Source organism: Lactuca serriola, chromosome 8 (genome assembly GCF_051521515.1).
Source record: "Lactuca serriola cultivar US96UC23 chromosome 8, Lser_US96UC23_V15, whole genome shotgun sequence".
NCBI lineage: Eukaryota > Viridiplantae > Streptophyta > Magnoliopsida > Asterales > Asteraceae > Lactuca > Lactuca serriola.
Genome location: NC_136415.1, coordinates 6,271,708 through 6,285,933, shown reverse-complemented (window position 1 = coordinate 6,285,933; position 14,226 = coordinate 6,271,708). Strand labels below are relative to the sequence as shown.

General features: G+C 37.9%; 1 protein-coding gene across 1 annotated transcript; it reads right to left on the bottom strand.

Annotated features, from left to right (window-relative positions):
• Positions 1-8,378: 8,378 nt before the first annotated feature.
• On the bottom strand, positions 8,379-10,533 carry LOC145068496 (uncharacterized). The gene is made up of 6 exons (XM_079015465.1): positions 9,892-10,533; positions 9,604-9,769; positions 9,330-9,506; positions 9,158-9,241; positions 8,999-9,080; positions 8,379-8,911 (listed from the first exon to the last, which is right to left on the bottom strand). The coding sequence occupies exons 1-6, from the start codon at positions 10,230-10,232 to the stop codon at positions 8,463-8,465; spliced, it is 1,299 nt and encodes a 432-aa protein (XP_078871591.1). The 5' UTR covers positions 10,233-10,533; the 3' UTR covers positions 8,379-8,462.
• Positions 10,534-14,226: the final 3,693 nt, after the last annotated feature.

Sequence of the window (14,226 nt, the reverse complement as noted above, 5' to 3'; positions counted from 1 at the left end):
CATCTAAAGTATTCCAGAGTGTAGTGTTCAGCTGGTCAAAGAATATGAAATCTTCCAACCATCTACTTCCAAGGCTTCCCCTCATATTATCCCATACAATAATAATAATAATATTAAAAAATTTACAAAAATATTTATATCATTGTCAAAGTTATATAGTTCTGGTCTAAAAATTTTGATGGTGTACAGGTCTAATTTATATACTTGAAATTATTATTAGAGTATCTTTAATTCAAGTTTATTTATAGTTTTTTTGCTATTTGCTTGACCACTTAGTATTATTAAGAATCATTTGAGAGAATAATTTTTTTTTTAATTTTTTTATTGACCATTCAATATATATTGAGTGGTCAATATAGTTTAAAGGTTTGTCCAATCTAACTCTTTATATTTAAGAATATTTCATTTTACCTACATAATTTTATTTTAGTTGAAATAATATTTATTTCTTTAATAAATAATTATTTCTATTAGATGTTACAAATGTTTATATATTATAACTACAATAAAGTTTAATACAAACAATTTTTAATAAAAATATAACGTGTTTAAAAACAATTAATTAAATGAAGTTTTAAGAAACAATCTATATACATGTGAATCAATTAGTTAAACTTAAAAAAAAAAAAAAAAAAAAAAAAAAAAAAAAAAAAAAAAAAAAAAAAACTATGTTGAGGTTAAACATTGGAAATGTAATTTAATTAGAGCTTAAAACTAATAGAATGGTGAGTTGACAATAACGTTAAGTTACAAGATAACTTAATCATTAGAGATGCTCTTATATTTTTTAAATTTGTATTTTTAAAATTTTTATATTTATATTAATGTTTTTAACTAATTAAAAATATTAAAATGGCTCTCTCTCTCTCTCTCTCTGTGTGTGTGTGTGTGTGTGTGTGTGTGTGGCACCGTCTAGTGGCGATTACATGTTGGGAGCAGTGTTGAATTTTTTCAAAAACATAAAGGAGATTTCAAGTAAACTTTAGAAAATTATGGTATTTATATGTAAAAATTTTTTTGCCATTGGGGGCACATGCCCCCACTCCTAAAGCACTGCATCCACCATTGCCACCATCACCGTTCACTGCCACCATCCGTCTGCTGCCATCATTGTTCACCACCATCATCCACTTGCCACAATCCGCCCTGCCACCATCGTCGTTCTCCACTACCATCATCGTTCGCCATCACCCTATCAAGAACACATACACACACACTCTCTCTCTCTCTCTCTCTATATGCCACCATTGCTACCCGCCAGTACCATTCACCGCCAACCACCTCCGTCTCCCCCACCCTCACCTCTTCTTCCTTAACCTGATGACCCTTCACCACCAAACCACCGTTCATTATATTTTTGCCAAAAAAAATCCTACCAGATGCCTTTCCCTCCTGGATCTTTCCATAAAAACGAACCCAAAAGCTCCGTCGAGCTCCACCATCCACAAAGACCTTGAATGTCAGAAAATCGACAGATTTAAAGAAGACGACTTCAATTTGAAGGGTTTATCACCTCTTTCTTCTTCCTTGGGTATGAATTTGTAGATCGGTAGGTTTAAAGAACAGATCGGGTATGTCGGTCTCGTTTGCAGATATGAAAACAAACATATGACGTTAGGATGACGTTACTGGGGAAGATGAAGGGGCGTGGTATGTGAGCCGCGCCACTGGAGTTTGCATATGGGTCGCAAGTTGCCGTTACTAGAGTTTGCTACGAGGTGGGCGATATTGCAAAAGTAGGAGGTGGCAGTGGTGGTGGTTTCCGAGCACCGATAGAACAGAGGGAAAGGGTAGACCGGTTATGGTGATGTCAATAAATAGATGGTAATTTCTTTTTCTTTTTCTTTTATGTAAAATTATAATAATTTAAATAAAGTAAATGAAAAAGGAATTATTTAAGGATATATTGGTCATTTCAAGTTCGGTGTGGACCAAAACTACAAAAATACCAACTATAAGGACAACACCGCACAATTTATATAAAATTGAATTATTGATGCACCACCAAATATTTATGGACAACAACCATATATAATTCGAACAATCACATAAACAATTTTTACAATTTTATCAAAAAAACCATTTTTTTTCCGTTACATTTCATCCCCAGAACGACCAATAAAAAACATATTGTACTTCTAAGTTTTGATGAAGGATGTACTCACAAGTATCTTTGATTTTAGTATTTTTTTCGGGTCTTAATAAAAACCATATTGTCCTTTTAAAGATGTGCTCGGTGCACACAAATATTTATGATTTTAGTATTTAGAGGGTGTGATACGGGCCCGTTATAGGGGCATTATGCCCGTCACGTCACCCAAAACGTCGGTATAACACCAGCTACACCACCCCCTTTCTTGTTAAGGGGGCATTATGGGGCTTCCGATCATAACGACGACGAGATGAAACATGAAATCTGTTTGGCTATTCGTTTTTTGACCGTTGGGGTTTGAAGAACTAAAAAAAGATAATTAATTAATTAATTTGTATACCTATAAATACATAATATCAACCATTTTCAATTCAAACAATTCCCCTCTTTGTCTATATTTTCTACAATTTCAAAAATTTTCAAAAAAAAAAATTATGGATCATTTCTACTCGTCCGGCGATGACAATGACGATATGTCGATATATTTATCACTACGATGTACCAGTATTGTACCAGCGAGCTACTACAATCAGACACAACCTTTCTTAACAAGACGTACGATGTTAAATAGAAGGGTAAATTACGTCAATCGTCCCTCGTACATATGTCAAAATGCACGTTTAGTCCATATTTTCAAAAATTAACTCGGACCATCCCTAAGTTTGTTTTTTCTTGCGCGCTTAGTCTCTCTCGACATAAAAATACTAATTTGACCTTAATAATTACTTTTTTAGTTTAGTTTTATTTATTTATCATTTTTAGAATTAAAAAAACAAATATCCCCACCAACCACACCCTTCACTCTTCCCTTTCGTCTTTCATATCCGGCCAACAACCTCCCTCCCTCCTCACGTCCTTCGTCTTCTCCGGCAAGCTCAAAGAAATCAAACCAGAAATCAAGGTTGACTCCCAGTGCACATCCGTTGACTCTTTCAGCCATATTCCTTCATCCATTCCCTTTTCCCGATATCTCTATCTCCCTCTCTCGCACTGTAATGACTGAACATCAAGAAACCACAGGTCACCGTCTCCGGCGACTTGTAGCTTGGGTAGGTCAAGCATTCAACAATGGTGGTTGAGCCTTGGTTACTATGGATGTGGAATCAAATAAGTTCGAATCTCAAGCACACTCTCCTCTTGGAATCATCTTTGAAACCATCAACCAAGAACAAGCAAGAAATCAACAACAAAACTCCAAAAACAATTGGAAACGTTTCGATTGAGGTTGCAAATGTGATGTCAAAAATCGTTCACCTCCACAAGAAATCTACAACAAAACTCCAGAAACTAGAAGAATTTGCTTCGGTGAGATCACCGTCTCTGGCGACCGGTAGTCTGGTGGTTCGTTCGAAGTTATGATGTTGATGCTTAGGATTGGTCTAAAAGAAAAATAAGGAAAAGATATAGTAGGTTAGATTTTTAGGGTGGGTGGATGGGGATATTTTTTTCTATATTTAAAAATTAATAATGATAATAATGAAATTAACTTAATTTGAAAAGAAATACATAAAGGACATTATGGTTATTTCATATTTGACATGGACTAGAAGCGCAACAAAATTACATATCAGGGACGAAGCATGCAAGTTTATAACAAACGAGGGACTGAGTTAATTTTTGAAAATAGGGGCTAAACGTGTGTTTTGGCACATGCACAAGGGACGATTGGTGTAATTTACTCTAAATAGAAATCTTAAGGAATGACACGAACCTTTGTATCACGATTACTTTGCAGATAATTGTGTATACAGGTCGAAAGAGTTCAAAAGAAGATTTCGTTTGAGTAGGAATGTGTTCGTACAGATCGCCAACGCTTTGGAAAGACGGTATCGTTTCTTTAGTTTTAATACATATTTACTATACTTTTATACAAAATAAATACAACTTTACTACATTTTTAATACTAGTGTACTATATTTTTAAAATATAATTAATATATGTTTAGGTATACATTTTTCCAATTTAGATATGATGCTTCTAACGTCCCAAAAATAAGACCCAAAAATTTCCTTTTTAATTTAAAAAAATTAATACAAACATTGCCATACAACCCCAAAAGATCAAAGTATGACAATACATCAGAACATATCAGAGTAAATTGCAAATGCGAAAAAAGGTGGTGTGTGCTCTGCAATCATCCCGTAATTTTCCCTTTCGATCCTGAAGTACCTGAAACATAAACTGAAAACTATAAGAACAAAGCTTAGTGGGTTCCCGAAAATACCACATATCATACATACATAAATAAACACATAATAGGCACAACCCGACATCGGTCCCTACCCGACATCGAACCCCGCTGGGTATATAGATCTATCTGTCATCAAGCCCCGCCTGGTATCGGGTTCTGCACAGTATACATATAACATAAAATCATATAAACATACAACAATTGAGATAATCACAAATATAATAACATATAGTACCATCATCGGGCCCCGCCCGATAAACATATACACATAACACATATAAGAGTCACGCAGATAACTAGCATACCAAATCATCAAACCATGAGCCCAACATATCGAAGCCCATTTGCTAAGTACGTGGGGCGTACTCAGCTCGTACACTAAGCGTACTTGCTTTGGGGGTTGTACGCGCGACGTACCAGCTTGTATGTCCAACGTACTCCCAGATCAGCCAACTTTCTCCATTCAACACTTATTTAGTTAGAACCTCAAACCAAAACTTAGATCTGATCCCTAAGGTTGTCTATCATGTAAAGTTGTCAAATTTACATGCATGCATGGCTTAATGAGGCTCTAGAGCTCAAAAGAGCTTAATAAATGACTTAATACATGCATGAGACCAAAACCACCATAAAGTTTGCACCTTTATACTTAAGAAACCCTTAATATGCCCAAATCTACAAGGATAAGTCCCATAAACGACCTTAGCTCACAAAACCATCCAAAAAGGGACCAAAATAACCAAAAGCAAGCCAAGGCATAGATCTATGAAATGAGATGACAAGCTTTGAACTTTATACCTCAAAACCCATGAAATGAAGGTGTTAAAGTTGGATCTCTAAGCTCCTTCAACCACTTCAAGATGCATAAAACCCTCAAATGATCAAAACAACAGCACAAGAGCACCACACAAAGGCAAGGGTCGAACTAGGGTTTTCAAAGGGTGGAGGCTGGTCTAAAATGTCCATGAGGTGAGTTAATGAGGCTTAAATGGGGCACAAACCCTAAAAATTAGGTTTTGCCCCTGGCCAACGTACAACGTTCGAACCTGCAATCAAACTCCAGCTAGTACGCCAAGCGTACTCTATAGTATGCCTCGCGTACTAGCCATAAGGACCATAATGAAATGTTTTACAATATAAAGGGTCAAATGGAAACATACCAAATTCAAGTGTTACAATGCTAGAGGTAGACGGGGATTCACAACGTTACAAAAATGTGTTGTGCCCACTCGTTTGATGGCTATGGAGGAGTCACCCGACACCATGAACGATTATATGAGAATGTTCGAAAGAACTGCACGGGAAAGTTTGTATAGATTGTCAAAAGGTATTGTGGAAACATTCGGAGACGTATATTTGCGGAAACCTTCGTTGCATGATGCGCAAGAACTTTATGCAGCACATGAAGAAATACATGAGTTTCCCAAAATGATTGGAAGCATTGATTGCACGGACTGGAAATGGAAAAATTGTCAAGTAGCATGGAAAGGGCAGTATGCAAGTAGTCATCATGGTTCGACTTCGTTGGTTTTATAGGTTTTTGCTTCCCAAAATTTATGGATTTGGCATGCATTTTCGGGGTTGTGGGTTCCAACAACGACGTCAACGTTCTTGATCAGTCGCCAATATTCGACGATCTTTTGAATGGAAAGGCCACTAATGCTCATTTCACAGTGAATGGAAACGAATACAAGTTTGGGTATTACCTTACACATGTAATATATCCTCCGTATTCCACATTCGTGAAGGATTTCAACCCGGTTGAAGAAAGAGATAAATTATTTAGGAGAAGACAAGAAGCACGTAAGGATGTGAAACGTGCTTTTGGATTTCTAAAGTTGAAGTGACACATAGTTGAACATGCGACACGACCATTGGACTTAGAAACTCTATGGAGCTCAAACACGTTCAATTTCAACCAGGAGCAGCGAATATTTGCATAGATTTGTTGACACTCAGGACGCAAATAAACACAAACAATTTCGAAAGGACTTGGCAAATTATATCTTTGACGCTAATGATGTCGAATAGCGTTGTTTAGGAAAAACAAAGTTTGTATTTTTTGTCTTTTAATGTTTTTTTTAAATTTGGATGTTATACGTAATTTAAATGCCTTGTTATCTTTATTTTTCAAACATTATGTTTTATTTAAATGTTATGTTTTATTTAAAATATATTTATTTTAATAAAAAAAAACTCGAAAAAAATTATGAAATGGGAAATAATTGATATTATAATATACTCTTAACATGGTGATCATGTCATCGCTTGATGTTATAACACCATTGGTGAGTGACATGTGAGGTGACACAAAAATGATGTTATAACTAGTTGTTCATATCCAATACTTTTATGGATTATACAAAAGAAATTTAACGACAACATGGTTTTCACTTCTTTTTCTATTGATCATCACATGTACAAGGTATTTATATACGTAAGATACAATAGTACTCCTAAATACATCTATTGATCATCACATGTATAAGGTATTTATATACGTAAGATACAATAGTACTCCTAAATACAAGGATCCACTATTTCTCTATTTGACTAGACTTGGTCTATTGACATATGCTGAATAATACACTTGATTTTAGAGAAGCGTTATTATCCCTCGACAAGCTCATATGCGGGACGAACTTGAAGCTTGTGACATATCTGACGAAAGCAATCTTTATGTAAGGATTTTGTGAAGATCTCTGCGGTTTGATCAACAGATGAGACATAGCTGATGTGAAGCGCTTTGGATTCAACTTGTTCTTTAACAAAGTGAAAGTCTAAAGCAATATGTTTGGAGCGGGTGCGAATGACCGGGTTTTTGGTCATAAAGATTGAGCCAACATTGTCACTATGGAGAAGAGAACTCGTAACAGGGGCATGTAGTCTAAGAAGCAGTTGTTTAAGCCACATTAATTCAGCTGCAGTGTAAGCTAAGGCTCGGTATTGAGCTTCTGTACTTGAGCGAGCTACCGCTTTTTGTTTTCTAGATGTCCAACCGATGAGGTTGGGACCATGATAGCTGGCAAAACCATATTGAGAGTGGCTGTCGTCTCTATCTGAAACTCATCCTGCATCCGAGTAGGCAAGAAGAGAAGTCTTTTTAGTTGGGGAGAAATGTAGAGCATGAGTGATAGTGCCTTGTAGATATCGTAATATGCGTTTAACAGTCTGCCAATAAAGAGTGGTGGAGGATGAGTACTCAATTTGTGCTCTGATACCATATACAAAAGAAATTTGGTGATCAAATGTTTTTCATTTCTTTTTCTATTGATTATCACCCATGAATGTACATGGTATTTATATACATAAGATACACCGGTGCTCCTAAATACAAAGATCCACTATTTCTCTATTTGACTAGACATGCTGAATAATACACTTGATTTTAAAGTAAAGAACCGTTATTATGGATTCACTGTGTGACTTGGCTTAGGAGTCAGTTTTATTGTTGGAATCGACTGTGTTGAGGTAGTTGATGGGGTCAACTATAACCACCGTCAATCGTCTAAAACCATTTTAGTACTATAAACACGTCATCCTTGTCCATTGTGGGTAATTACCGATATATGTAAATATGTAATACACATTTTGGGTTTAAGATCCGAGTGACCATTTACACGATTCCAGTATTGTCCTTTGATTGTGATTTGTTCAAAATACGAACACACACAATCCAAAAGCAGTCCAGCCAAAATCTACCTCACTTCCCAACATATGTAATCCAAGAGTATTTCCAATTCTAACAATAACACTCTATTGATTATCATATACATCCTAAAATCTCACTTATTTCCAACAACAAGCACACGATTTCTATGGATAATTCCTAGTTCATTGAAGACATTTTTGCAAACAAGATCTTTGGCATTATCCAAAAAGAGCATTTTCATTCTTTTGTCGAACTATGTGCACCATATTATAAAATTTTGACTTGTTCTTGACCAAGTATATCCATTTACATCTTCTACTGTGATAATCAACATAGGTGAAGAGTTGGATCATGGTATCCCCTCAAATACTGAACGAAACTGGTGCAAGAAACTGGTGATTTATATTCTAGTAATTTCTAAGTAACAAATGTACAAAAAGAGACCAAATCGGGAGAATGCCACAGTGTCATCTTTGAGGGCCCACTTGCCTCCCTATGGACCCAAACCTCTTGGCAACACCAAATATTACAGCTTTACTAAACAGACCACGATCAATACTACATGCCACCATAACCACTCCACCAAATAGTAAGAGCTTTGGCACCTTCATCCCCACCACCTCTGCTACTTTGGTGGTGGTTTCTGCCATATCTGCTACTTCATCATCTTCTTCCTCTTCCTCCTCAGATTCTAAAGAAGCCAAGTATTTTTCATCAATTTTGGTACTCATCTGATCCATAACCACATGAAGCGATATTGTTTTTGAAAAAGCTCTTTCCTGTTGATATAATCGAAACCCTCTTTCAACTTTCCTAGCTGCTCCCCACATCCCTTGCCTTACTCCAAATTTTGCAATTTCCCAAGGGATCCCCATATCTTCATGATGGAAGAATGTCACCTCACACTTTGATTCCACTGTGTCATTAATTTTAAACATATCCATGTGAGTCAATAATTGGTACAAAAACAAATCAGCCACTTTTGCTATATGCATATGATTACCTGATTGAATAAACCAACTTGAATAATATAGATCAACACGCCTTGGTTTCTGCTTCCTTGGGACCCAAGGGATGGGTACTCCCTGTAACAAGAAAATTAGGTCAAAACAAACAAAGAAGCTGTTGAATTATTAGTATATGTTTATTTTGGTATACGTACCTTTGTAACGCAGTAATAAGATCTTTCAAGTTCCCATATGCGGCGACCAATTGTGTATTCTCTATCACTACAGAAAAAAGGGAACTGTGCATATAGCCATATGCATGTGAAAGAATTAGGAAATAAATATAAAGGAGACAGAAGATGATGTAAATTAGAGAACTTGACTTACCTTACGTATCCAATGTACTACGCTTGTTCCAGAATTAGGGAATTCTTCCAGGATTGCAGCATGTGAAAGCATATCATCCCACTTGAACCGAAATTCATCGTCCCAGAAGAAATCCCTCATCAACTCAGGTGTCGCGTTTTCATATACAGTCTTACTGCAATATTGAGGAGGGCCAGTCTACAATGCCCACAAATTAGAAAGACAACTCAATTGTTTGGGGATTGAAAATGTGAAGGTGGATGAATCGTTGAATCAAGAAGAAAGGAGAAAGTACCTCGGGATCTCTTTGCCAGGCTTGATATTGCATGCTAGGGGTTGAGCGATTCATCATATGCTTCCATTGTGGACCGCCGTCTTTCTTTTCCACGAGATGCCATAGATGTTTTAAATCTTCGTCTGTAAGAAGAAGACGGTTCTCGTCTTTTTTGGCAATTGATGAACTACAGGAATGTCGAAAGATGCGTATTACAGTTTCTATAGTACAGAAAGCTAACTATGGTGAATCTATGGTTTTAGATTGACAAAGAAACGGCAGCAAATCCTGACACAATTCAACAATTACCTGCAATTGGGATTGCTGCTCAAAAGCAATGTGGTGGGTCCTTCAACAACATTTCTATCCATGTTAACAGACGATGGATGCTGAAGGCTCTGGTTTGACTTTGACCCGAAGTCTTGATTCTTAAGAGTCGAGGGCATTAAACTCAGAGGAGGAGATGAAGATACTAAAGAATCGATTTCGCAATTGCCTAAGTTAGCCCATCTGGGTTTCCACGCCCAACCAATCATAACCCCAAGAAAGAAGGCAATCCCAACAGGACCCAGAATCATCAACATCTCTCTAACAATTTCCCCCAATGTGGGTCTCTTTAGTATCTCCCAGAAAACTTCAACAACAAGCATAATTGGGGAAAGAAAACAAATTTATCAGATTGAGATGGGTTTACGAAAAGGGTATTTGGAAATGAGAAAATGAAGCGGAGATTTTAGAGATTTTAGAGAAAAGGTCTTAGAAAGATGGGGAGGAAGATTTATAGGAGGCTTAGATTTAGGGCACAGTGGATAAGGATGAAAGAGATGGCAACGATGACAAGCCACATAGGACCGCCAATGTCGTTGCTGGCTTGCTGCCGCAAATTGTAGCCATTGAAATATTGAATATGAATGAATGAGGGAGATACCTAGGTAGGGAGCGAGGCATATGACTTTGGTAAAGAACTATTATATCGACGCTAATTTTCGAGGGGTATATTATTAGTTCATTGGTTTTTCTTTTTCTTTTTTTTTTTAATCATTTTTGTCAATTTTTATATTTATTTGGCATTATGAATATGACATAGCTTCACATGGTAGTCGATACTCTATATCACAAATTCATTTCTTATTTTTCATTTTAATTTATATATATATATATATATATATATATATATATATATATATATATATATATATATATATAAACAAAAATGAAAATGAGAAATGAGTTTGTGACATGGAGTATCGACTACCATATGAAGCTATGTCGATATTCATAATACCAAATAAATATAAAGCTCTAGCCTTGCTTAGTATTGACTTATATCTCTTCTTGAATTTATTTGTATGCTTTTAGCATGGGTGGTTGTTGAGGAAGTAGAGGTCCCGAATGTTTATCCTTTTCAGATCTATGATCTTCATGAGCTCTTTTGACACGGCCGGTGGTATAATGGCAAGACTATGGTTGACAGATAGCACTCTTATTGATTATGGTATATATGTATGGCTCACGGTTATGTATGACATCTATGGATCGTTGGATATGTATGGTATGTGGTATTTGGGGAACTCACTAAACTTTGTGCTTACAGTTTTCAGTTTATGTTTCAAGTACTCCAGTTTTCAAATGAAAGAGCTCGGGACGATCGCAGCGCATACACCCGTGTTGTCCGCAATATGTGATATTTGGGATTGGACTCTGATAATTGTGTTAATTGAAATGATTTTCAATGTTTAGAACAAAGTTACAATAGTGTTTTGATTATAATAAAAATGAAATTTTTACCTTGGATTTTTGGGTTGTTACAAGTTGGTATCAGAGCCTTGGTTTGAGGGATTCGGGCATATCCTCATATGTGCCTTAGCTCAAACTGAGGAATTAGTGAATTTTTTTATAAAATAAATATTTAATGAAAAATGAATTTCTAATCAAAAAAAGGGGTGTGATGCATGCAATCGATCGAGCTCAAGTAAGTGGTTCCCAGAATACCAATACATGTTTATTATGTTATATGTTATGATTATGATAATTGCATGCTAGATTAGGGATAAGGATGTAACGCCCCAAAAATACGGTCCAAAAATTTCTTTTAAAAAACATTACTAATTCATAGTTAAGTCGTTCAAACTTACAAAAAGGGTTTATATTACAAATCATAGTCTCATTTCCAAACACTTGTTTAATTATCAGAGTAAAACATCACAGGTTAACTTGTCATGGTGTGTGCACTGCAACCCTCCCGAGCTCCTTCTCTGAAAACTGGATACCTGAAACCAAAACTAAAAACCGTAAGCACGAAGCTTAGTGAGTTCCCCAGATACCACATACCATACAAACCAACTTATCCATACATGCCATACATAGCCAACATATCCATAATCAAGTAAGGTGCTATGTGCCAAACATAGTCTTCCTAAGGTGCTATGTGCCAAGCATAGTCTTGCCATTATGCCACGGGCCGCACGTGGTCTTCCTGGTCAAGCCTGGGGCCACTCCCTGGGTCTTACAGACAAGTGCCAAGGGCCACCCCCTGGTCTTTTATGCAAGTATCACAAAGACAACCGTACATACTACTCTACTTAGCTAAACAACATATAGTGTGCCAGAAGCCACCTCCTGGTCTTTCATATATAATAGCATACAATGCGCCAGGAGCCACCTCCTGGTCTTTCATACATATTGCCTAGGGCTAACCCCTGGGTCTTCCTACCTTACATAATAACATACTGTGTGCCAGGAGCCGCCTCCTGGTCTTTCATGCATATTGCCTAGGGCTAACCCCCGGGTCTTCCTATCATACATAAACTAAATTGGCCGACATTGGTGCCTTAGACCCATACAAACAGTGAGGAGACTCACCTCGTACTGCTGAACTTTGCTGATAATCCTCTGGCTGTTGACCGACAACCCTCTAAACTGCTGCTCCACTAGCTACTAGTATCAACATAACACTTAGTTCCAAACTGAACTCCAGAAGTCAAACTAAGTCAACTCCGGTCAAAGTCAAATTCCTGGTTAAAGTCAACCTTCCAGGTCAACCCTACTCGCCGAGTCTGCCTACTAACTCGCCGAGTTCATATGCTCAGAGTCCTTCCATTCGCGACTTGACTCGCCGAGTCCACCGATTTCCGAGTCCTGTCCTGTCCAACTCACTGAGTCCCCACTCAACTTACTAATCCGAGTCTTAACTCGAAGGGTTTGGGTTTTCGTGACTTGACTCGCCGAGTCCAAGAACAGACTCACCGAGTTGTTCTTCCAACTCGTCGAGTTCCTTCCCAACTTCATCCAACTCGCCGAGTCCACCCATGTGACTCGCCGAGTAGCTTCAGCTCTTAATCCATACAGTGGCTTTTCGAGCCATGCAGGGGCTCCAAACTGTAGATCCACTCTTCTAAGGCCCATCTTTCACGTAAAGTTGCAAACTTTACGTGAAACCAAGATGCTATAGGCTTAAAACACTCTAGGGCTTGGTTTTGTGACAAACATGCTTCAACAACACACCATAGACTGCTGCTTTATGGGTTTCTAGGCCAAGACAACCCTAGATCCGACGTTCTCTTTGCTCACAAAGGCACAATACACGAATTGGCTTTGGAAATGGCCCAAAATGACAAAATCTAACTAGGAAAGGGGATCTAAGTGAATAACAGCCAAGGTATGAGCTTCATACCTTTCTAGGACCTGAAATGACACACCAACACAGAGTCCACTGCTACTTCTTGAATCACCCAAGGCCTTCCTTCTTCTTTCTAGCTTTAAATCACACAAAAATGGCAAGAGAAGCTCAAGGACACTCAATGGATGCGTAGGGTTTTGAGAGAAGGTAAAGGGAGTGACGGAGGCTGGGGTAAAGGCCTGAAATGAAGCTTAAATAGGGCACCAAGCCCGGAAATTAGGGTTTTCCAACCCAGACCTGACTCGCCGAGTCGGTCACTTAAACCCCGACACGATTCCCGCTCCAACTCGCCGAGTTCACCCATGGACCCAACGAGTTGACCCCTTTAACTTAGGTTGTGACCCCTTTAACTTAGGTCATGAAACGGAAAGATGTTGAGTGCATGTGGTTTCTGTGAGGTTGTGATCCTACTGACTAGGTGCATGATACGAACTTAAGTACTTCTACAAATTAGCATATAATCATGGATTCGCAACACATAGCAATTTGTAATGTCATAATAAAACACATAAAAGTTCACTAATATTATCCGCATTTGATACATGAAAATTTTGCTCGAAAGAGCATACATAAGTGATATTAGTTCGACAGCATAACGGCTCTATGAGTAGTGTAGTCACTTAAACATAGAGTCGGGGTACATAGCATAGATCCTAATGGCCTAGTCAGATAAGCCTATCCCTAACACTCCGTGGTGCGTCCTATATAGTGGCGGGGTCATATGCCGAAGTGTTGAGCCAGCAACTAAGCCATCTCAGTCATGTCTCCAATAACCTCATCCCTCTCATGCTCAGCTTGCACTGCACGTGCTTCCATGGCATACAGTTGTTGCCGCAGGGCGGCGATCTCAGCTTCGGGAGAGCGGTTCTCCCTTAGGGGGTTCACTGGTGGGGCGGGGTGGTCCGGTTGCACCTCGTCTACAAACGACGTGGCGTGATCTTTGCCCAGGTCTTGTCCTTCCTCTA